The 24614-nt window shown below is 50.3% G+C and overlaps 2 protein-coding genes across 4 annotated transcripts in view; both read right to left on the minus strand.

Moving 5' to 3' along the window:
• The window catches only part of SREBF2 (sterol regulatory element binding transcription factor 2), a 25011-nt gene extending 8873 nt beyond the window's left edge, over positions 1–16138 (minus strand). The window contains exons 1-13 of the mRNA XM_050983291.1: positions 15944–16138; positions 11239–11628; positions 10142–10323; positions 8867–9007; positions 6890–7111; positions 5662–5776; positions 5286–5467; positions 4309–4501; positions 3173–3354; positions 2207–2480; positions 1705–1874; positions 1334–1502; positions 645–765 (exon numbers count right to left, since the gene is read on the minus strand). Of these exons, the coding sequence (XP_050839248.1) occupies positions 645–765; positions 1334–1502; positions 1705–1874; positions 2207–2480; positions 3173–3354; positions 4309–4501; positions 5286–5467; positions 5662–5776; positions 6890–7111; positions 8867–9007; positions 10142–10323; positions 11239–11628; positions 15944–16025 (2423 nt within the window). The 5' untranslated portion in view covers positions 16026–16138. The remainder of the gene's footprint in view (positions 1–644; positions 766–1333; positions 1503–1704; positions 1875–2206; positions 2481–3172; positions 3355–4308; positions 4502–5285; positions 5468–5661; positions 5777–6889; positions 7112–8866; positions 9008–10141; positions 10324–11238; positions 11629–15943) is intronic.
• Positions 16139–16560: 422 nt separating this feature from the next.
• On the minus strand, positions 16561–24461 carry CCDC134 (coiled-coil domain containing 134). 3 transcript variants are annotated; one of them, XM_050983311.1, is made up of 8 exons: positions 24381–24459; positions 23704–23874; positions 20225–20342; positions 19310–19431; positions 19018–19102; positions 18604–18785; positions 18296–18367; positions 16561–17935 (listed from the first exon to the last, which is right to left on the minus strand). In XM_050983311.1, exons 3-8 carry the CDS (start codon positions 20325–20327, stop codon positions 17810–17812), a joined length of 690 nt encoding a protein of 229 aa, XP_050839268.1. In that variant the 5' UTR covers positions 20328–20342; positions 23704–23874; positions 24381–24459; the 3' UTR covers positions 16561–17809. The 3 variants fall into 3 exon arrangements, with proteins under 3 accessions (XP_050839268.1, XP_009084801.1, XP_050839263.1); XM_009086553.4 differs by lacking the exon at positions 23704–23874 and having other exon boundaries at positions 24381–24461; XM_050983306.1 differs by lacking the exons at positions 23704–23874; positions 24381–24459 and adding an exon at positions 23930–24005.
• Between the last annotated feature and the right edge of the window lie 153 nt (positions 24462–24614).

The raw sequence follows: 24614 nt of genomic DNA on the forward strand, positions 1-24614 counted from the left end.
TACTAGCAAAGGCTGGGTTCCTGCTTCCTGTGGAGTCCAGGAGAAAATTGGACACGGTTCAATATAAAAAGCTGCTGTTTCCCACCTATTTTCTCCTTTCATTTGGTCAAAGAGCTTAGAGACAATGACAATTATATTCAACTTCATCTTTCCTCCTCTTGCCACATGTCTGTTTGGTTCTTTACTGCAGCTAGATGTCACACTCAGTCAGAAGAACACTCATGCACAAAATAGCAAGCTGGTGGGTTCACTCTCTGACCTGCCAGATCTTCACACTCTAAAAGCCCTGGTCCTGGTCTATAAAAGAGGTAGGTGCAGGGTAATTTCTGTCCTCCTGAACATTAAACTTTGTCTCAGCAGACAAAGTGCCATCCATTTAGTTGAGCAATCAACCAGAATTATGCCAGCTAACACCAGAAATCCCCACCTCTCCCAGGTTCACCTTTGACTTGAGAGGTTTTAATACAAAGAGGCAGAGCTTGCTCTGCTAATAAATACCGGTGGTCAGACTTGCATTGTCATTCCAAGCCTTTACTAAGGACTACCCAAGCAGTTTGCCCCACAGCGCTTAGTCAGTGGTTATGAGCCCTGCCTCAGAGCCTGCTGCTGTGGCCAGCAGTGCCCAGTGGGCCACACATACTCACCACAACTCCTCCTCCTCTTGTCCTGCTACCTCTTTCCTAGTCTGAGGCTTCACAAGCGAATCCACTGCTCGCTCTAGCAGGTTCTCACAGAACGCCTGATGGACTTGTGCAATGGGATCCGCTAGAGAAGGATAAACCAAACCATTTAACGTGCATATTAACCTAGACACCTCCCAGTACACTCAGAAAGAAGAATTAAAATGTAGGAAAGAACATGACGAAGAAGAGTAGAGGGAAAATCTCAAGAAACTAATTGAATTATTTAGAGACTAAGTTTTAGGGCTTTTTTATCCTTTCAATCCCCTTGTAAAGCTGCAGCCTTTGGCCAAAGATCCCTCTGGCACTTCAGCCTCTCAGCAGAACAGTGACGACACTGCTCTGCAGAGGTTAAACCTTGGTCACTCCAAAGTCACTCCCCAGACATTCAGGGCCACCTCTGGGTTGTGTTCCAGCAGATAAAGAGACAAGCAGTATGACATGGTACAAATTACAAAAGGCGGCAAGCCAGACCCTGCAGGCTGAGGAGACGTCTCAGCTCCTCATGCCCTCTCACCCATGAGAACCACAAGCAGGGTGGGGATAAAAGAACACACTCTCAAACACGACACCCACTTTTGCCCCAGAAAAGAGTGGAGAGACTGCCTCAAAGCCCTGGGATGCCACACACTTGGGAAACGAGTGGCTCTCACCAGGATTCCTTTGTGTGCAGTACAGGCTCTCCTTCGCAGCAGACTTCACCATCCAGCTTCGCTCCACAAAAAACTTCTGTCCCAGGGGGTGGCACAGCCAACGCAACGAGTCAGGAATGGCACTTCGCTCCGAGCTGCACAGGCTTTGAGCCTGGCTGAGAAAGTAGCTCTGGTGAAAGAAGAGGACAAGATTGAGAACAGTAACTAAGGAAAGAGCAGCACCACCAAGGACAAAGATCGTATTGTAATTGCAGGTCATTTTATAATTGCAGTGCTAGTAGCAGTGCCCTCTCCAAGATACAGCAATGCCAGCTTCCAGGCTTTCCTAGATCTCTGCTTGAGGGTGTGATCAGGAAAATAACACAACTCACCGCCAGGAAACCAAGCTTGCCTCCACAGCGGGTTTTCAAGCCAACTGCAGCCGTCAGGTGGATTTCTGCCATTGTGCTGGGTGGGATTTTTTCTTCTGCACACTCAGCCAGATTCACAGCACACAATGCCATATGCAAGCCCGAGTAAGCTGAGCTGGAGGGAAGTTTACCTGTACCAGCAGGAGAAGGAAAAGTGTTAATATTTAATCAGTAGTACCAGCTACTAAATACTAACACAATTTGCAAGGCTACCATCCTAAAGAAACAACAAGAACCTGCTGATATTAGAAGCTTATACTGCTGGTGCTTCAGCTGTTATTACAGAGTTCTTTTATTGCATGAACTTGTGTTTTAGTAAGTGCCTCCTAAAATCTGTCAGGCTAATCTAACAGCAGCCCTCCCAGAGGAGAGAGGCTGTAGTGCTCTCCCTGAATGCTCCAGGATCAGCTGAGTCTCCTCATTCAGGAAAACCAGAGAGCAGATCTGCCACCTCTGCTCCCACCTGTTATGTGGAGCTGATGGAGCTTGTGATACGCTAGGGCTGCATCCCGAGCGCTGGTCTTGGCCTCATCCTCGAATCCAGCAGTAGCCTCCCTTGCCCGCCACTGATGAGAAGTCCTCTTCAGCAACCACCGCACCAGGGCCAGCTTCTGCAGGCTGTAGCGGATCACATTCCAGGACAGGCTGCAGGCCAAGTCCAGGCGGGAAGCTGGCAGGGCTCGCCCGAGTACTGACAGGCAAGTCTGCAGGTTTGATGCAGCTGCAGCAAAATCACCCTGCAAACAACACAACGAAAGGTTCAGCGACAAAAATCACTATCAGAGACACTTTGGGACCTCCTTGGCACTGGGAGCAAGGCAAACTCATGTGCAAGTCAGGACAAGATCTTTAGCAGAGGGACATCAACACAGAAACTGAAAACGTAACAGCAGTTTACACCAGTTTGAAATCTGGCCCTAAATATACTTTCTACCCGTGGGTCTGATCCTGTACTCCCTGTGAGACACATCAGCACTAGATGAAAAGAACTTCCTGCCTTGTCAAACACCATGGAAATTTCAGGGTCCCTCAACAATATGTTGTATAATGTTATAATACAATATAATGTTTCCTCAACAATAAAGAGGACTTCCAAGAGGCTAGAGGACAGCAGACAGAAGCAGCAGAGGCCAGATTCTGGACAAAACCCAAGATGTTGCTGCCAAAAACTAATACAAGATGCAGTAGCTAGCAACAAGGGCAGAAATTAGGAGCCTCTTCCACTGCTTCCATGCCTCACTAACTTAGGCTGAGTAGGACAGTAATCTGCTCAGAACAACCTGGCAACAGCTTCCCTGAAATCACAAAGGATGATCCACTCAATGAATACAGTATCTGGCAAGTGCCAAGCCACCACTTCATTGGGAAACATTTACCCACAATCCCATCTAAAAGATGCATTTGATGCAAAACAAGGAGCCAGCTTTACCCGTGCCAAATCCAGGTCCGCTTGCTTGCGGTGCCTCCAGAAGGTGACCGAGGACCTTGAGTGCAGCCGGGTCACCGGCTCTCCATGCACGAGGAGCTTTATAAACACGCTCAGTACAATCACTCCATTCACGAGCCACAGGATTAGGGTGGGCATCACCCAACCAAACCAACCAGCCGCATCTACAGTGGATATCCCAAAAAGGAAAGTTAAAAACTAACCTGGACACCAAAAGCCTCACAATATGAGTGTGGACTACAAAGGATGTCTTGCTACGCTTCCCACGTGTTTCATCAGATTTGCAAAGAGTGCAGTTCAATCAGGAAACACCCATACCAACACCTCTTCATCCCAACTCCAACCCTCAACATTCCCAACTAAATGATTATTTTTACAAGACTGATGTATAAAAAAAAAAAATGATCAGCACTTAATTTTCCAGGAGCTGTCTTCTGAGTTTTCTGTAAGACACACCCACAGGTAATCAATACCCCAGAACAATTTTCCAATCTTTGTTAAATTTACAAAGCAACACTGAAGAACTGTATTTACCAGTCAGGAAAACAACTGCATGCCTACAGCATCCCCCCCCCCACCCTCTCCTAAACTGAACTTTTAAATATGAATTTTAGAGAATGAGTGTATCAAAAAGCCCAGTTGCAAGACTCCACAGCAACAGTGTAGTAATACTTTATGATTAAGTGACAAAAATCAGTCAGTTACTTTAAAACCAAATACAAAGGGAACATGCCTCAAAGATTGGTGAAGACAGGAAGACACCCCTCACCCTGAACTACTTTTCAAGGGTCTATGTCAAAAACCCAAGCTGCTGGGCTACAAATAGGTGACACCTCAACCTCACCACACTGAGCCACAGCTGGCTTTATGCAAGAACACTGGATGTGAATTAGAGCCATAACCAAGCTGGCTCTCCCTTCCATGCCCTGCCCTGCAGTTACTGCCCCTCCCCACCCACTAATCAAAGGTCGTACAGCTCCCTGAACACACAGACCCATCCTGCTGAACCACAGCCACCGTCCATTTTGTGACCAGCAGCTTTCACAGCTGCAGGTGGCTTTTAGGGGGACCAGGTAAGGCTGGACACCCCCCGTGGCCCAAGCCATGCAAGCTCTTACCTGACTCAATGGTCAGCACGTTCCTGCCGGAGCCATGGCGCACCAGGCTGTCGGAGTCGGGGCTTCCTCGCGCGTCCAGGAGGGATGTCAGTGGATTGAAGGAAAGGCAAAGGAATGTGAGAGCACACAGGAGGATTCGAGAGCGATCCACCATACCAAGCGCCACAGGAGGAGAGTCAGGCTCATCTTTAACCTTCAAGGGAAGAGGAATGGAAAGAAAAAGGAGAAAAAACCCAATGCTTACCATTCTGGAGCACAAAAAATGTTTATGCCAAGGAAGGGGTAGGGAAGAAGGAGAAAGAGAACATGTATAAATTTGCTTTTGAGCTCCAGATCAGCAAGAACTCCAGTAAAGCTTTTCTTAGCTTAGTAAGATAAGGCTGAAATATTTGCCTGCCTTCAACTTCCTTCTGTGTCCAGTCATTTCAGGTATTAACTGTAACTGTATCCCTGGGTTAGGCTAGGATTAACCTTTGCTGCTCTTACTCTTTTGAGGCTCTCCCAGAAAACCCACTTCTGTGATATCCACAAAACAAACCCATAAGCCCAAGACAGCTAACAGCTTTTTGTTACTCTGATTACTTATGGTCTCTTCTTAACCACAACTGATGTCACCATCCATTTCCAAGGTCTAGTTCTCCTTTTGCTCACTGGACATACATATCCTGGAAAGCTCCTTGGGTAATGAACATGCACTCTAAGTCCACAGAGACTGTACAGGGGCTGAAAGATAAGCACAGCTCTTCCAGCAACTAAGGTAGGGCTCAGGTAATACAGCTCAGGAAATAGTCTCAGTAATTTAAAGAAAGATAAAACACAAACATGCACCTTCCTCACCCTTACAAAGGATCTCTAAGCCCTGCAAATCTGCCTGCCAGATGTCTGCTGGTTCCACTCGTGAGAAGAAGAATTTAAATTCTGACTCTTAAATATCCTGAAGAAGATAGCTTGAATTTGACAGTTAAAGTCACAACTACCTTTGCATCATCAAGGAGAGGGCTTCCTGGCTCTGAATCAATGGAATAGGGAGAGAAGCCAGCCTGAGATCCTGAATCAGATGCTGGAGGAGACATCAGCAGCACGTTCTGGTTGAAGTCATCAATCTTCAGGTCTACATCATTGTCAACCAGACTGCTCAGGTCAATGCCCTTCAACAGCTCTGAAAAAAATCAGAGTGCATTATGCACGTGTTTCTCCACCCTGACTCCTGTCAGTACCTCTCAGAGTGGCTCAGTCATCCGGAGTAACACTTGCCACTATCAATACAACCTCTGTGAAGGATAAGAAACTGCAAGATACATCCTACATCCATGCTGACTGCCTCCCATCTGCTACAGAGTCTCCACAACTTACTGTTTTTTTGGTTAGCCAGCTTCAGAACCATGTTCTCCTGCCTCAGCTTATGGTTAGCTTGCTGCAGGTATTTAATGTAGTCAATGGCTTTTCTCAGGACTCCAGACTTGTGCATCTGTAAGGAATTAAATGTACAAAAAGCAGTTTATATTAAGAGCATCAAAGGATCACTGCTGCCTGCAGGAATATCACAACCCTTTGTATCATGTGGTGAAAAAAAGGGTATAAAGGACTCAGCAGCTGCAAAGGAGCCATTAGCAGAGCATGCACTGTGGGCAAGATATCAAAGATCAACAAGGATGAAGTCTCTCTAAGATCTTTTAAAAGAACAGTACAAGAGAAACAGATTAACATCCAGATTACAATGGAGTTCACACCTAGGTTTCAGCCAAAAATTGTCCTTTGAAAGTGCCACAGTTTGTAAATGAAGTGGATCAGTTCTGGGATAGAACAAGCCGCTGCCTGATCACCTATGAATTCTGAGAGAAGTAGTTCCCTCCTTGCCTTACTCACTTGGCCATCTCCATGCAAATCCTTGCTTCCAGCAGCAGTGGGCAAGTTTATCTTCTAAACATAAGCCAAAAGTACTCTGAAGCCACTGCACAACCCCCATGTTTTCAAAAGCTTGCAGAGTTTCAGCAATAGGAGGTGACTTCACTAGTGCACTTATTTGTGCAGTAGTCAGAGAAGGTATCGAGAATACTACTGCCTGCCTCACCAGCATGAGGTAAAGCAAGTAGGAACAAACCCTGAATATGTGGTGCAAGAAAGCTTCCAATATTTGAGCAAGCAGTTTTTACAGATCAATGTCTAAAGGAAATAAACTGGAAAGCTCTGTAAACCCTCATCCTTACTGCAGTCACATGGAAAATGAAACTTAATTGAAGCAAGATCTGGATTAGCAGAGTTATCAAAACATCCACTTGGATATTCTACCTAGAGGGCCTATTTTAAGTTAGACCTAATTAATATAAGAACAAATGCATAAGGAATAGCTTATTTTCAAGAAACAGTACCACTTGCATAGTAAAATTAATACTTTACAGAAGACCCTTCCTGAATACAATTATGGAATACAAGTGATTCTCACCAGTCTTACCCCGATACACGTGTGCATGCTACTAACAGCTGCATGTACCCACATGTTTCATTTGGTAGAGCAAATGAGCACCTGCAGATAAGTATTTATGAACCACATTTGCTTATGTCACTTATCTCCCATCTTTACCTTGGCATCTGTCCCCATGACAAGGTCCTTCAGCTCAATGATTTTGTCATTTATGGATGACCGGTAGCGCTTTTCAATGATGTTGTGAGTAGTTCTCCTCTCTCCTTCTTTGGGTGGTTCAGGTTGCTTGACACCCCCAGGAACTTGTTTAATAGGCACCTTTTCTTGTCCCACCATCACCGGCATTGTGGTCAAAATGGTCCCATTGCTCCCAACCAGGGTCTACAAAGACCAGGCGTAACAAGTGTCAAGAGCAATCAGCCAATTAGGTAAGGTTTATGATGGCAAAAGAAGGAGTAAACAGCAATCAGAAAAAGTTGGTACAGCTCAGAAAATGTGTGAGACGCCAAAATCCTTCTATCTTTCTTAGCTGGCACAAGCATTGGCACAGCAACACAGGAAAAATCTGTCACTCTGGCTCCCACACTGGTCACTGTGGAAGAGGAACATCAACACTTCTGCCAATACTACACTCTGTTCATCCCCTTAAACAGAGAAAGGGACTAAAGCCCCTCCTTGTTCCCACAATCTTTACACACCAAATGTCAAAATCCACCTTTTCTTTGGCCAAATCGTCATGAAAGCAGAAACAGCCAACACTGCTTCCAATGACACAAATAATGACAATGCTGGAAAGGATCCAAGTATGAAAAAACAACCTTTGGCTTAAGGAACACAGTTCAAATAGATTTGAATTTCATTAAATGAAAAAAAAAAACAACCCATAAGCTATAAAAATGCCTTAATATGAGGAAATAAGACTAATGAGTAATATACAGCAGATGGAAAGCTCAGACTTGGGCATCTAGATGCAGGACAGACCGTCTAAGCAAACTAAAGCAGTATGTACTCAGAAATAAAAAATTATGAATCCCACCAGAAAAACTGCACAGAGGGGTTCCTAGGACAGCTGTAATGAAAGTTCAGACTGCTTAATCCAGCAAAGCAAGATTTAGAAGGGCACATGTGTTCTCTGAAGTACACCAAGGGTCAGGGAAGCAAGTAGCTATGGCGAGTAAGAGTCATTTCTGTCCAAAGGCAAAACACAGTAACAGACTAGAGCAGCTAGCCATGAGAATAAACTAGTAACGACCAATTTCAGGAACAATTTCGACTGAAATAGTCTTCTAATTGGGATACCAGAAACTATTCCAGTTTCACTTCAAGTTGGAACTTGACAAATAAGTGAATTTAAGTCCTATACCTTTCCTTGGCTAATATCCACCTAATTTCAATGTGTTCAGACATGCTTCAGATAGACACAACCTTGTAAGCCTCAAGTTGTGTGAAAACATCATATAAAGCAAGCAGATTATGGAAGATTTTAGCCTGGCTGCTAATAAGCTTCTAAGAAGCCTACCATGCTATTGCAAAACAAGTCAAAATTTAGGCCCACACTGACAAGCTTATCTTCCCAAGTAAATATTTATACAAAGAAATCTGTTCAGAACATACAAGATCGTAATAAATGTTCCTTTGGGAGCATAAATTCCTAAGACTTGATTACAAGTGGAGGCCATGAAGCACAATTGCCACCTTCAATGATTATGACAAATCTTCCCTGCAAATGCCCTCTGAAAATTAGTTTAATTAGTTGTCACATTTAATGTACTACTATTAGACACTACTGAGAGGCAAAAGAAAGTTCCAGAGGTACACTAAGCAAGTTAGCTTTTGGCTTCAAGTTAAAAACTAGACTGAGTTTTTAGGCCATATTCCTCGTAGTAACAGAAAAAGTTAAACAGAAATGTGCCCTTGATCTTTGCTTACTGGCCATGGAAAGGCAGCCAAACAATACAATCTGTGTGTTTACCCTTGACAGAACCAGGGTATTATTTGCCCTGGACGTGTGTACAACAGCCCTCAAACCCCCTTCTTGTCTGTACCACTGCAGAACACTAAAGCACAAATCTCTTCCTTGTGTTAATAAGAAAGGACATCAGTGAGGAGAGGGATGGAAGGACAGCCACAAGGTACCTGCAGAGCTGTGGTCTGAATGGGAGCAGTGAGTGCTGTCAGTGCTGGGTTCTGTACTGCAGCCATAACAGGATTGCCATCTGTTTTCAGGGTTGTCAAGACCAGGGAATCCGTTTTTATGATCTGAGGCTGGACGAGAACCTAGGTTGAAAAGAGTTACAGGTGAAGAGGAGAGCAGGCTCCTATTTCCCTGCTGATCTCAGTAGCCAGAGGTCAGCACTGACTGAGCTGTAATAGCTTTACAACTTGGTGGCTGGCAAAAGAGCAAGGTGAGTATTTCTTTGACTTGTACCCTGCATCACCTGGATGCTTTCCAATGCAAACTCTGAGCAGGTGACAGTCTGAACAGCACTGGATAGAGTGGGGCAGAGGAACCACCAGGACAGTGGTTTTCAAATCAGTCACCAGAAGTAAGCAAGTATATAAAAACACAAAAGAGCTGATGGAAAAGCAGTTTTTCCCTCTCCAGTTACACCTATAATTAGCTCTCTACTTTAACTGTCTGAGTATTCAGTCTAACACAGATAAGACAGTCTGCTTTGGCAAACACCCATAGTAGCTTCTCTGAGCAATTTCACTGAAAGTACCTTTAACATCAAGCAGATCAAAATCCACTCTAAGTTATTTCGCTCTTATTTCTTTCAAATACCTTGTTGACTCTGAGAACAGATATGACATAGTACAACTGAACCATAGCAACTTTGTCATACTGAGTCTCATAGACAAACATTTTTCTTTAAGACAAAGATGCACAAGAATGAAAAAAAAACAAAACATGGTACTGTAAAACAGTAAAACTATTTTTAAAAAAATGACAGAAGAATTAAAAGAACACATTCCACTATCAACCAGTCCTTATAGGAGGTGACAGAGGTGATGGACATGCAAAGAAGACAAAAGTCAAAGAAAGCATGTTCAAGTAAGTTTCCAACTGAGTTTGGCAGTACCAAGTTAAAAAATAATTTTAGACTGCATTTAGTTACTGTTTTACTGAAAACAGTTGCTGAGCATTGCCCTGAAGTCATATCACATCTCACAACAGGAACTCTCATACATGACCTGTACGAAGTAAAATGCTTCTGGGACACGGGCTGGCTAGAACCTCTTAGGTTTCTAAACCTCTCTGGTTTAGAAACATTTGTGCAGAAGCAATCCCAGGCAGGATCGCCAGCCCTACAGCTTCACCCCTTCTCCCCAGGAAAGCCAGGGGACCAGACCCACAAAGGCACTTTCTTGTTCTACTGGATCCCCTCATCGTGCTGCATTTTAACTTACTGGAACTTGCTGAACCTGCGGTGCAGCGACAGTCTGGACCGTGGCAGGCGTTAAGGTCTGGATGGTGCCGTTGGCAGCCTGCGTCAGCACTCGCTGGGCCTGCACCGTCTGCACCTGCTGCTGGATCGTCACTGGCTGCACCTGCGAGGATGTCACCAGGCTCTGGACCTGAGGCTGGAGAACTGAAAAGCAGAAGAGATGTCAGAAATGGTCAAGAGACACACATCTCCCTCCTGGAGCCTGGAAGCACTGCTAGCATCACTCCTCTTCTTCCCACTGCTTCTTAGTAGGCAGCATTCATCTAACACATCCCACATGTTGGGAAACTTTCAGCTGCTTTGGTGCCTTCTGCAAGAGGGCACTGCACCTAGAATAGAAGCTTTCCAGGAGGCACAGAGGATCAGCTAAGAGAAAATAGAGCCAAAAGCCTTTAGTCTGATAGCACAGGACTCTACTTCAGTGGCATTAATCAGGACATCCAACCTGCACTTTCCCACTCCCTCTAGTCTTAGTGGACCGTAGGATCCTATCTGTCATGTAAAGATTCAAAACCTACTGAAGAGGATCAAGTCATGAAGCATTCACAAAGGAAGACTGCTAAATATTCCTACAGGTGTCTTTGCTCAGTGCAAGTACTGAGCTCCAGAGTTTGGAAAATAAAATGTGCCATCATTCTAGACTGCTCTGTGGGACAGATGGGATCTGCCCAGTGTACCCATCAGTGGGAGGACAGGGCTGCCAACAATTATGTTTTAAGGCATCTTTTCTCAAGCCTCCCAAGAGCCATAGGGCAGAAGGCCAGGCCAGAGGAGAAGAGCAAGACAACTATGGTAAGAGGTCACACAAAAACAGTTCAGATCTCATTCCTGAAAATTTCTCATGCTCCCCAACTCCAAAGCCACACAGGTAGGAGAAGGGATGCTTCATAGGCAGCATCACAAGAAAAGAATCATCAGGCTTGTCACGGCTGAGGATGCGCTTGGAGTTTGAACACTGATGCCATTTGCTGCAAGTGCACCAGGCACATCCACAGCCCGAGCATCCTGGCATCTCAAGTGCACCGGGCAAATCCACAGCCCAAGCACCCCAAGCACTACCTTGGAAGCTTGTGGCTGCATTCTGGTAGATGACTGGCTGCTGGATAATCCTGGTCTGGGGAGCAGAGCTGAACGTTGGCGTGATCATGACGGCCTGCTGCTGGAGCTGAGGCTGCACCGAGGGCCGCGGCTGCAGGACAGGGGCTGAGCGAGGAGGGGCTGGAGGCGTCGTCTGCGCTGCTTTCACCGGCAGGCTCTGGAGCTGGGGGGATGCAGGGGGTGGCGGGAAGGTTTGCAGCTGCACCTGGCTGTAGGGCCGCTGCAACTGCGGCTCCAGGGTCCCACTGCTGCTGCCACCGCCGCTGCCGCCACCCTGGAAGGTGCTGCACAAGGGATCCGAAAACAGGTCTGGGAAGTCTCCTGCCTGGTTACTGACAAACTGCAGCATCTCTGTAAAACAGAAGAAAAAACCTGTTTCAACAGAAACAGTTGAAATTGTTCAACACTATTTCATCACCTGCATACTTTGACATCTGCCATTTACATAATGGAATTATGGTGTATGTGTACAGAAGGGAGCTCTGGGTTCTTCAAAACCTTCAGAGAACATCACACTGAAACACCTCCAGAGAGAGACCAGGACGTGGTCAGCAGCAAAGCACTGCTGCTGCTGTTCACAGCAAAAAGTAATATCCTCCCACAGCACTTTCCAGACAACAAGATCCAAGCACAGACTAGAATTTAAAACCATCTCCAATATATATCTAAAATATTAGAGTGTTGTTCCATCACTCCTTCAGTCTAACCCTTGCAGCAGGAAGAAACCAAGCACCTCCACAATTCCAACACTAACCATTCTCCCACCCAACTTTTGGGAGCTTTCAAGTCCCCTATATCTACTGTCCCACGGAGTATCTGGAAGAGGAAGAGACAGGATAAGAATTTCTCTTATCTCTCTTTTACTTACAAGCATGACAAAGATTGGGGAAAAACCATGAAAGGAAACACCACTTCATAGAACTGTACCAGGATAAATCTATGCATATGTTTAAAACACAATAACTTTTTCTGTTGGTTTTATGCCTGCAATCACTGCACAACAGGTTTTCTCCACCCCACCTTCTCCAGGATTTTATGAACCCACATCAAGAAGCTCCTACTGCAACACTATAGGCCCTTCCCCTAGAGGTGAACATTTCACAACCAAGACATCACTGTTCATAAGCAGAGCTTCCTCTTCCCTCCATCTAATCCAATTTAGCACCCTAAGACACCTGAATGCTTTCCCTGATCTGTGTGCAGGCAGTGGCATGAGGAATCAGACATTCTTCCCCACTTCAGGACCTATCCCTGCTGCACTGGCTCTTCCATGGTTTTCTTCAAGCCCCATTTATTTTTTTCTGGAAACAGGAAAGGAGGGGACCCACAAACCTAAGAGAGATTATAAAAAAATAATAAATATGGGTTCAGGAAGCAAAAAATGGATTTCTGATTTATAGGAAAAATATAGCAAAGGGCTTCTTAGACCAGGACCTTCCTCATTCACAAACCCCAAATGATGTCACTGCTGTGATTTATAAAGTAGGTTTGAAGCAGTAAACTTTTGACAAGAAGTTTCCATGGATTATATCCCAGCAATAAGAGGGCTATTAATTTGCTCAGCTCTCTGAAATGCCACCCACACATTATCCAATTAATTTGTCTGACACTCCTTTGTCTGAAACAGAGCAAAGGGATGAATCCTCCTCCAAGCCTCTTGCTCCCTCAACACACATTTCAACATATTTCTGTGATACTACTACTCTTCCCTTTGGATAGCAATCCCTCCACACCCTGACACACATTTAAGCACTAACCATGACCACTGCTCTCAAGAACTAGAGTTTATTCGAGGGAAGAGCTTGGGAGGAGATGTGTCCTCCTGACCTGTTCACAACCTGACACTAAGTGGGGACACAGCTCCCCCAGCATGAGGCAGCAGCCACCCTCAGGGACCAGCTGGACCAAACCCCTGCCTCCACTCTTCACTAGAGAAATGAAAGATTTCTTTTTTTAATGCATTGCCTTAACTGGCTTTCACAAAACACTAGCAGAACAAAGAGGGCTGTTTCCAGACCAACATCTAGATGGATATTAAGCAGCTCTTCACATTCCAACTGACTTCAGCAAAGCCCATCCCAAATAACCCTCACCATGATAAAATTGATAATCGAGACTACTTCCCAAACTCTGCGTTTGACGGTATTGCTATTTCACTATCAGACAGCACAATTGCAAGTAGGGAATAAACACAAATCAGATGAGATTTGCTCTGGAAGAGTAAACCCAGCATAAGAACAAAATTTCAAGCACTGTATTTTAAAGCACGTATGTTCAATACAGCAGATTTAATAGATTATTTTAAAAACTACTCCTCCTCTCACAAGTCAAATCACATCTTTATGACAGACTTAGCTTTGACTAAATGCAAGAAGTCTTAAGCTTAATTTTTAAGAATTAAGACTGCCAGGAAGTCCAGCAGTCTTAATTAAAACTCACCTCTTTTAAAGGGCTCAAGAGCTTTCCTAACAACCACACACAAAAAATTAAAAGCAAGAGAAACAGCCAACACCCAAAATCTAAATCTCTGCCTTTTAAAACACCTTTGCCTACCCAGAAATCAGAATATCTACACTGACTGTGAGAAACCTCAGGTGCTCCTGGAGCCATCAGTGATAAACCCGGTGTCACCGGAGTACCTGCACCCTCTGTGCCAGAGAGCTATCCAGGTCTCAGACCCTAAAGCAGAGTGACCTTACTGCAGAACAAAATACCAACCCAACCAAGGCTAAAAAATGTCAACAAGGTATTACAAAACCGAAACTGAGCCCACCAAGGGCTTCTGCCACTTTCATCAGCCCAGGGCCTGAGTACCTGGCAGAAAGGCAAGGGCTGGGCTTCCTCTCCCAGGCAGTGGCTCAGGTCTCCAGCACAGAGGCTGCCCTTCTTCACACTCCTGGAGGTGCTGCGCTCTGAGAAACAGAAAGCAGCAGAGACTCCAACCTCAACAGACAGAAACAACTCTCTGTCTTTATCCCTGATCTCTGTCCTTCGACCTCCCAGCGACTGAGACCTCGAACTCCGATGCTGCCCAGCAGTGCCCTGCCAGTAGAAGATGCCCGTGGCTGGTGGAGGAGCTTGTGCTGGGGCAAGAGGCAGAGCCTTTGGGCTCAGCACTGGGGCTTCCCAGCCATTTGTGGAACCATGTGTCCTGTGTGGAACCATGAACCCAGTGAGCACTGACATCCCAGAGCACATCCACCAGAAAAAACCAAAATCCACGCAACAGGCAGTGAGGAGCCCCCTCAGTCTGAACAAGAGAGGAACACTCACAAGACGACTTAAAAACCAAACAAAAATCAATACAAAATTTCAAACCCTGAGATGAATCCATGCTGATGCACAAAAAAAGCAGGATTGTCACATATCCTTCCCCGGGAAAATCCACCCCTGGAGGTGGGGAGGAAAGTGAAGCTCGTTTTCCTAAGTTACTCATGGCTCTGAATCACACCTCCCAGGGCACACCTCAGTTCAGAGCCATTGCTGGGTTCATTAATTCCTCTCAGCATCCGTATGGAACCTGAGACCTCATTACGTGGTGCTCCAACAACAGCAAACACCTCCCTCAATGTGCACTATCAAACTTTAGGAGCAATAACCAAGCCCACTGCACTCTCATAAGGTACATTCTTCTTTTATAATAAAAGGAAAAAAGGAGTACAAATTTCGCCCCAAGCTAATGGGAAATCAGCAATTAAAAACCTAAAAGTACTGCTAAAATTTAATCTCCCAGCTGCTAAACAAGGATATTCCGGGCATCCCCGAAACTGAGCTCTGTTTGGGATTACAGCCCAGCAGAGCAGTGAGCAAAGGCAGGAGCTCATCTCCACCAGCCTACAACACAGACCACACCGAGAAATGTCATTTTAAATGGGGTTTTCAGGAGCTGCTCGGTGTCGCCAAAAATATACATAAAATAGGCGCCACACGCAGGCGCTTCATTTTCCTGCACTTCGGTGGAAAACAGGGGTTTTCTCACAGGTCTCTCCTGTGCCAGCGATGCAGTAAAGTTTTAGGATGGCAGGGAAAATGGGAAATTTAAGCAGTAAGAGCTGTTTCGATTCAGAAGGGCTTGAGGCTCGGCCTCCCACGGGCACTAGTGGAGGCACAGCTTCAGCCATCGTTCAGCACCTACTTTAAAAGAGCCACGAGGAAACACGGAGGGGACCGCGGGCAGCGCCGCTTGCCCCGCGGCTCTGCGGGAGGAGCAGGGGGACACGGTCAGCCCTTTCCCGGACCCCTCCCCGCGGCGGCCACCGGTGGAAGGGTGGACTCGGCGGCTCGGACCCCAACACCCCCACCGCCGTCCTGCGCCTACGGCCTCCACTCCAGGCGTGCGGCAGCCCCGCGAAAGTCGCTCAGAAGCGCTCCCCTGACAGGGGAGAAACGCGTGGCCGCTCGCCAGGCGAGCGCGTCCCGCCTCCGTTGCCTCGCCTGTGCCCACCCGGGACGGGGGCTGCCCGCTCCCCCCGCGCGCGTGGCAGCCCGTGGGAAGCGCCCCCACCCCGAGCACTCCAGAGGTACGATGCAAGGATCACCCGCCCACGCCTCCTACCCCAGCAGCCGCGGGCCCGCGCGGGGAGACCCGAGCGCTCCCCCAACACGCGTGGGGAGCCCACGCACGCCGTCTCCACCCCACCCCCCCGCTCCTTCCCGCGGCGCCTACCGTCGATGTCGCCCAGGGTGAGCTCGTCGCCCAGCTCAGTCAGGGTGTCCATGCCCTCGGTGGCCAGCTCGCCGCCCTCCATGGCACAGGCCCGCTGCCTCCCCGGGCGCTCTAAGCAGAGGCTGCTGCCGCTGCCGGCGGGCGCCGCCGACCCCGCGCCATCTTGGGCCGGCCCGCGGCCCCGCCCCCGCAGCCCGGGCGCGCGCGCCCCCCGCGGTTTGTTGTCAATGAGACCAGGTCGCCCCCGGCCAATCGGCGGCAGCGGCGGCGCGTGGTGTGATGGCGCGTCAGCGATCAGCAGCTGCGATTAGCATAGCCCGCCCCGCCCCGAGGACTGAATATTCATGAGGGGGCGGAGCAGCGACGGGTGTGGGAACGGCAACGGGAGCGACGCCGCCGCCTCCGCCGCCCGCGGAAAACGCGGCCGGGGCAGGGCTCGCGTCCCGGGATGCCGCCAGGATGCGCGGCGGAAAGGCCCGTTGCAAGGCGGCGGTGGATAGAGCATGGGGTTTGTCCTTCCCTCCGCAGCACCCACGGACCCTCACCTCCGGAGGGGCCAGCCTCGACGCTCTCTGGCGTACACCCGCTCCCACCAGGAACGGGAGCAAGAGCCAGGATTCTTCTACTTTAAAAAAAAAAATAATAAAGTCAATTTTATTCAAGAAAAACCAAATGCGCCCATTGCCACCCCCTCCCCGCATTGGAGGGACTTGGCTCTGCTGTTAAAAAATCCGGGACGTTTCCCTTTCCTCAAAGGCTGTGACGTCACCAGCGGGAGGCAGAGAATGGGCTCCGTGGGGAAGGCCCCTCTGCAAGAGCCCGCTCTGCTGCGAGGCCATCGGCACAGGTGAGGAATCACAGGGTGGCTGTGTCGGGTCCTGGGCCAGCCCCTCACCTCTGTCCTCATGGCAGCCCAGACACCCGGTGGAGGGGTGGAGGGTTGCAGCCCCTCTAGTTGGCTCCCTCCCTACTTCGGCCCTGCTATCACCACATGCCCTCGTCTGGCTGCCCTCTGACAAGGGCCTTTGGGGACTCATTTAGAGAGGATGAGCCCCAAAGAGAAGGGATGGGCCATGGGCTGCAGGACAGGCTCTCAGCGGCTCAGGGCTCATTCCCCAGCATCTTCAGCATCACTTGCCCTACAGCCACCCACTGGCTGCAAAGAGGCCAAGTACCAAAATTCCTCCTGTCCAAAAATTCACTGGGCATTTGCCTCTCTGAGGGAATGACCTGCCGTGGCCGCGAGATGCCATCGGCCAGGAACAGCTGTCATAGGCATTTTCATACGTCTGGACAATGAAAAGCATGTTGTTCAGTGGAACAGCTGCTGGGAAAAGGGAAGGTCTCATCTGGCAGAGGTAGCAGCTGTGCAGAGACCAGGTAGAACCCAGCGGGGGGTGCCAATGAGATCACCCGTTTAGCTCAACGAAAAGCATATCTGAGAGAAGCAGCATTGCTCATGAGGCTGTTTGGCATGATGCACTCCCCAGCCCACCCGTGTTGGAGGAGGCACATTCAGCGTGGGGTGTGCTGCAGTGAGGAGGGATCCTGGGGCTCCACCAGAGGCATATCCCCCACACCCTACTTCCCCACAGGCAGCAACACCCTGACCAGGGGATGGCCCCAGGGCTGTCCGGTCTGTGCTTTACTTCTGTGGAAGGGGTATCCCACTTTAGCCCCTGTGGGCCAACCCACCAGCACCACCATGCAACCTCCGCTGAACAAAAATGAAAGGCAACAAAACAAAACCCACAGCACAAATGGAAAGGGAACGGCCAGGCACCGGCCCAAAGCTGCCAAAAAGGGAGCAAGCCACTCTGTGTCCCAGTGGTGCCACCCCAACTGCAAGGCACAAATCCCAGCCTGCTACAGCTCCGACTGTGAGCGGGAGATGCGTGGGCCCTTGCGGATCTCCTTACGCTTCTCTTCCTTCTTCCTCCTCTTCTCCTCATCCCTCAGCGCCTTCTGAAAGGTGTCAGCACTGGGGAAAAACTGTGGGTTGACAGCAAGGGGTCAGCATTGGACAGCCTCCCAGAGGCACAACCCCTCCAAACCCACCAAAGCCAATGTACAAGCCTCGCAGTCCAGGGAGGCTTGAGCACAGATGCAGCACGAGGCAAACAGAGTCTCAACTACGAGGCAGGTGGCCACAGAAGGGAAGAGAAGGCACCAGGTACCCAAAGTAGAGCACAGATGGGGAATTCAGTGTTTGTGTTTCAGCCATGCTTATTCAGTGACATGGGCTTTTAGCCATTTCCCACAAGCCACCCATTCCATTCTGCAGCCAGCTGCCTGGAGCTGTGACATGGATGGAGAAGCCCATGAGACAAGCTGGCAGCGTTGACATCTTACCTCTGACTGGTCCGTTTTAAAGGGATTACGGTAATCAGGCGATTTTTCGCTGATTCCTAGCTCCTGAGCCATCTGCAGAGCAAAGGGGAGACCTTACTGGGGAGTGGTGCCTCCCACTCACATGCCCCATCTGCATGACCGGGGTCACCTACTCTCCCACCAGTCCCATCTGTGCTCTTCCCCCATCCCTCAGCTCAAGGACAGCCCCCAGACATGGGGTGCCCCTGCCTTCCTTTTACCCCAAACCCCTCACCTCCCCCAGCCCAGCAGCAGACAGGGGTCACGGCAGGGGGGACGAGGAGCCATACCAGCCGGAGGACCTGGGAGTGGGGTCCCTGCTCGAACACACCCGTCAGGTTGCAGAAGCCTATGCCCCAGCGGATGAGGCTGTTCCAGTTGGAGTTGCGGTCGAAGTAGTGGTGCACAATCTTGGGGAAGCGCAGGACGACGTCCCCAAAGAAGGCAGTGTTCTCCACCACGTGGGAGTATGCTGTGGGGACAGCCACCAGCTCCATCAGCACAACGTGAGGGCAAACCAATAGGGCTCTGCAGGGTGAACTGGTCAGAGGCAGCAATAGCGTCCCCAACAGACAGGGACCAGCCCAGGTCTGGTCTGGATACACAGGGGTTTTGTACCTACCCCAGCACTGATCCCAGAAGAATGTCTGTGGTGCACCAGAGCACAAGAACAAGGAGGGGGGTAAAAACCAGAGAGGACCTACCATCCTTTATCTTCTCATCCTGAGGGAAGGGCCCATCAGGAGGCACATCAGCAGCGATGAGCACAGCACGGGAGTCCTCCAGCACCTGCCAAAGTCCTTGGTTACTGCTTTGTCCTGCCAGCCTTCCTGTGCACCCTTCGAGGTGCTGCCACAGCTGCCTCACTTTGAAACCCCATGGCATCCTCCCTTCAGGTCCTAAGGCTCACCTGCCACATGCTCCACAGAAGCCCCCAACCCTTCCCATTTCTGCCCACCCATGTGGGCTCAGAGTGCAGCCTGCACTGTGGCTTACTTTGAAGAGTCCCTTGAGCATGATGTCAATGATTTTGTACTGCTGGTTGATGTCATTGAGCTCTATCAGGTTCTTCAGAGCATTCATCTGGTCCTTGCGCTTCACCTCAAACAGCTTCTTATCTGCACCACTGTCAAGGGCACTGTCAACACTCTCCCACCACACTGCTGCTCTCCACCCTCTAGCGGGCCCCTGGCACCATCCCAGGCCCCCGAGGAGGTGTCTGAGGGGCAGCACCTGAGCCAGGATGGAACACAGATTTCCAGTGAACCCCTTGCCCAAACACCCCAGCAGGGCCCTTAAGAATGCTAAGAGCTTGTGGGGAGCTCTCTACTTGCCAGTCCATGCTCTGACTGATGGGCATGGAGGAAGAACATGGAGGAAGAACATGAACTGCCACCTTCCCCATGGGTCTCCACATACTCATCTTTTCATACTTTGCCTGTTCACCAGGGGATGCTGTTGTGTGCTAAAAAGGGCTTGTATTTGCCCATCATCTCCTCATGGGCAAAAAGTGCCTGTGGCACAGAGGAGACCAAGTGCCACAAGCCCAGGAGTCCTCTTCCACCATCCCAGTTGGTGACCCCAAAGCACTGAGATGTCTAGGCATGCTCTGCCTTCAGGCTGGGAAATGTGCTCAGTGCCCAGCACAATGGAACAGAAAGAACACCAGGCATCACTGCCATTTCTGCTCCTGCACCAAGCCAGGCACTTGGTTAGCAAAACCAGGAGCTTGGCTAAAGCCCATCTACAGAAGGACAAAGCAGCAACTTCCCAGTGCTTCTGGATCCTCTCTTTTCCACTTCCTAGTGTCCCTTTCCATGGTCTCTGACCCCTTCCCTGTGCATGTGCTCCCTCCAGCCTCCATAGCCATTAGTGCATATGTGGTCACGAGGGACAGGCTGCAGAGGATACAGATTTCCAAGCCAGAGTCTACTCTCTGTTTCTCCAGGTCTGTGAAGCTGCCCTGGGACAGCAGCAAGGCCAGCAGAAAGGGACAGATGATGAGAAAATCCATGTTGGCCACTGCAGCCTGGAAGAAAAAAGACCAGCAAAAAAAATGATCAGTGAGGAAACTTACCAAAAGGAGAAGTCACACAAGCTACTTGGGACCAATGGCACAATGCCCTTGGCACCAGGGCCCTTGCCCATCTGTCCCTTGTCCCCGTGAAGGGTCTGAGGGATACAGTGGCCAGAGCAGAGGCACATGGTGATGCTGCAGCCAGCCTGCTCTCCCCTGCAAGTGAAGCCCTGGTCCCAGGCATCTGACCCGACAGAAAATTTAAGTCCTACCCCTTCTTCCAAAAATAACAGCTAGGTTCTGCTGGGTTTGTGAGGCAGAGCAGCCCAGCAGCCACAACAGCAGGTCTGGAAGAAGGAGAGGGGTCGCTGAGGGGCTGAAGTCCATCGCTCCTTCAAGTCCCAGTGCAACCAGTTCAGCAACCTCCCCTCACCACTTGGGGTACTGGCACCCAGACCCTTTCCCTCACTACAAGCTGGGTGCCAACACACCAAAAACACCAGTTGGGTGACCTGGTGGTGACTTCCCCCTCCCTCCAAACAAGTCCCTTCCCAGACAGCGTGTGAGGCTTTGCAGGGATGCTCTTGGGCAGAGCTGCTCCTGACCACAAATGTCCCTCAGACAAAGTCAACGGCTGGAGGAAAAGATCCTTGAGAATGAGGATCCTCTTGGACAGTCTACACCTGGAAAAGGAGAGCAACAGCTCAGTCCCCAGGCAGCAGAACTCAGGGTGGTCTGTCCTCAGGCACAAGGTTTCCATGGAGCTGAGCACAGGCCACTGGCACTTACAGAAGCAAAAGCTCCTTCAGAGGCATTATCTGAGCCACCTCCTGCTCCCAAAGGAAAGGCAGATGTGTAAGGCCACCAGAGCTGACCTCACCCCATGACCCACTGCCCTCTTGAGTCCAAGTTTGCCTGCCCAGCCAAACTTGTCTCTGTAATGCCCTAACACTGAAACAAAACCAAATCCCTTCTTGTTATTTTCCTGTTGCTTTTCTTTTTTTAAATGAATACAATTTCTTCAACTCCAAGCCCATGAGAGAGGCAAAGCAGGCAGCACCAGGAGTTCTCCCAGCCCTGCAAGGATCAGCAGCAGCTCCTACCATGTACCTCCTGCTGAGGCCAAGCCAAGCATCTTCACACCCCTGACAAAGGCAGGGGAATAGTGTCAGACAAACAGGAGAAACCCTCTGAAATATTTTGCTGTTGTGCTTTGTAAAAGGCTACACCCCTGCAAAGGAACAGACCAGAGTAAATACAACCAGCATTATCAAAGAAGACGTGGCTGCCCCTCATGTGGGCTCAGCAACATGCCCCATGGTTCTAACACAGTGCAGAGCCAGGACAGCAGCACAAATCCCCGTGCCAGGTTCGGGGTCTGTCCCCTTTCCACTGTGGGGTAAGGCTTAAGCCATATCCCAGCCATCCTGAATGCCACAAAGCACAACAAGAAGCCAAGGCTGTAAAGAAAATTCTCCAGCCCAGGCAAACAGATGTTCTGTTGGACCTACCAGCCTGGTCTGCTTCCAAGAGACTGCTTCACCCTGCCAAAAACCATGATCCAAGGACCCAGAGCCTGGCTCAGTGAAGTGGCACAGGTCTCCCCTCTGCAGAGCTCCACAGCTGCTCAACACCTCCCAAGCTCTCAGGGAGGAGGAAGTGCAGCAATGCAAAAGCACAGAGAGCGACTGCCCTGGGACCAGGCTCCTGTTTGCCCCTTGGATCAGACATACCACCATAAGGATTAGGATGGCTATTTGCCATGCTCATGGAGAACTGGCAAGAGAAACTGGAGGTAGCCAGTGGCCTCCAGACTAGGCTGGAAGGCAAAGAGCAGAAATGCTGCCCACAACAGCTCTGCCATGCTGCCTGTGGCAGTCCCAGCATGCCTGGTTAGGAGAGGGGCGGCAGTGTCTCCCATTTCCAACACTGGAGTTGGGTGGCCAGAGGAGATTCCACAGGTGCAACAAAGGGGAAGAGGAGCTGCAAAAAAACCCTGTTCCAGGCAGCAGCAGAGCAAAGCACAGCTCTCAGCCAAAGCAGCTGCTGACCAGCCAGCTGCCGCAGCACAAGGGCCACCAGCCCGCCTGGCTGCTTCTGAACCTCGCAACAGGGATGGGCTTCTTCACAGACACAACAGCAGATGCTGGGGTAGGGATGGTCAATGTTTGCAATGCAAATGTATTCAGATCATCCTACAGCAGCCCTAAATATTGTCCCACGGGACAAGGTCAGAAGTAGAGGACTGGAGAACCACACCATACTGGACGCCCATCACCTTTTCATCTGATCTGCTGGCACTCATTCTCACATTGGAGCTATTTATTTGCCATTGTCCATCAGGGCTGAAACACGTCGGTGAAAATGAAGCAGGGCCCAGTTGTTTCTCTCACCCACAGGGAACTTGGGGCTGCTGATGCCATGTGGGACCACCTCAGATTTACTTCCTTTCACTGCCTTGGCAATTTCACCTCATTTTAACAGCAGAGGACATTCCTTCCTCTCCAGGCCACACTAGGTAACGCCAGAGATGCCAAAGCTCCTTGCAGATGTTCCTCCATGTTTTTCCCACAAACTCTCTCTCATGTCCTCACACCCGCTAAGGGATGAGATGAGACACAAACACTGCAGAGCTGCTCCTCTCTTTCCTCCCTGCTCCTCCCTAAATTGATTTCTGCCAGAGACAGCTCTGCCTGACGCTCCCAGAGCAGTCCAGGGAGCCAGGGCCTGGCCTGATGCTACAGATGGAAAGGAGTTTCCACCAACATAGCCTTGCAGCCCTGGCCAGCTGGCTGTTTCAGCAGCAAGCCCACCAGTCTGTCTCACTGTCTACCAGCCTCTTAATTTAGATGTGTTTTTCCAAAGACATGACAACAGATGCCATATAATAGATGGTTAGTACTTCCCATTAAAATGTTTTCAATTACTTTATAAATTTTCCTGCAGGAGCCCATCTGAACCAAGCATCCCTGAGATTTATACACTTAATGAGCTTGCAAGACAGAGCCACGCTGCTATGCTTTGGTTCCCTGGAGAAACTTTTGCATGACCCCCCCCCCTCCTTCCCCTCTGCAGGCACTGAAATGTAGGGGAAAAAGCATCATCCTTCACCAGGAGTATGCTGTGGCAAAACAAGGAATGAAAACTCCCTGCCCCGTGAAACCATTCCCGAGGCACTCCTCCAACAACCAGATGAGGATTAATCTTTTGTTACAGGTGAATCAAAAGCTTCAGAAGTTAAACACCTCTGCTCAGACTCCTCTAAGAGGACATATCTATATGGGTATTACAGGACCAGCTGCTTCAGTTGAAACCGTACTGGCCATTTACACCTGCTCGTCTCCAAAGCCACCGAGCCCAGAAGCTCGCGTACCGCACGGTTTGGCAGCCCCGATTTCCGGCTGTGATTTCCAGCAGGAACGGGTCCATTCCAGCATTCCAGCCCACCCTCGTGCCTCCCGTCGTGGCGGTGGGGTTCAAGGAGCACCCTGAGGGGCTCCGGCGGCCGCTGGCACAGGAGATGAGGATTCTCCCGCAAGCTCCCCTGAAAGTAAAGGCAATCACACGGGGACGGTGCAGAGGGGACTAACCGAACCTACCCCGGCCGCGCTGCGGGAAACGCACCCGGAGCCGTGTCAAGTGGACGTAGCAGGCGGCACCCGGGAGAACGCGAACCCTCGCGGGGCACGGCAGCTCCCGGGAGCCGCGGTCCGCTCCTCCCGCGGCTCCAGCGCGGGGCGAGCAGGCGGCGATGGCGGGCAGAGCCCGTCGGACACAGCCCTTTAACCCAGGGTCCAGAGAGGTGCCCCGGGGCCGTACTGCCCACCCCGCCCATCGGCCACCCCGGCTGCCCGGGAGGGCGGGCCCCCCTCCCGGGTCTCGCTCGGGGAGCACCGGCCACCTCCGCGCCGTCCCCCGGTGCCCCCGAAGCGGCCCCCGGACTGCTCCCGCCATTCCCTCCTGCCCCGCCACGGCCGAGCAGCTCCCCCCAGGCCCCGCTGGGACTCCCGGGGCGGGGATGGCTCCCGGGCGGCGCGGCCGGTCCCCCACCTGCGGGCCGGGTGCCGGGTGCCGAGGCCGGCGCTCACGGCCGCCGCGCTGCCATGCTGCCGCTGCTGCTGCCGCTGCCACCGCCGCTCCGCCCCGCCGTGTCACTTCCTGAGCCCCCGCCCCGCCCCGGCACCGGCACCGGCCACGCACCGGCGGGCACTTGGAGGGTCTGGCGGCAACACGACAGCGGGAGCTGGGGCTGTAGTCGAAGGGGTCACTCGTGACCTGGAAGAA

This window comes from Serinus canaria, chromosome 1A (assembly GCF_022539315.1).
Source record: "Serinus canaria isolate serCan28SL12 chromosome 1A, serCan2020, whole genome shotgun sequence".
NCBI lineage: Eukaryota > Metazoa > Chordata > Aves > Passeriformes > Fringillidae > Serinus > Serinus canaria.

What these genes read in the sequence shown, in the direction of transcription:
- CCDC134 (XM_009086553.4), bottom strand. Translation starts at nt 20,327, where the DNA reads ATGGATTTTCTCATCATCTGTCCCTTTCTGCTGGCCTTGCTGCTGTCC. An exon ending in AGACTCTGGCTTGGAAATCT is followed by an intron (nt 19,432 to 20,224) that starts GTATCCTCTGCA and finishes ACAGTGGTGCAG; the next exon opens with ATAAGAAGCTGTTTGAGGTG. An exon ending in TTAAAACGGACCAGTCAGAG is followed by an intron (nt 17,936 to 18,295) that starts GTAAGATGTCAA and finishes GTCAACCCACAG; the next exon opens with TTTTTCCCCAGTGCTGACAC.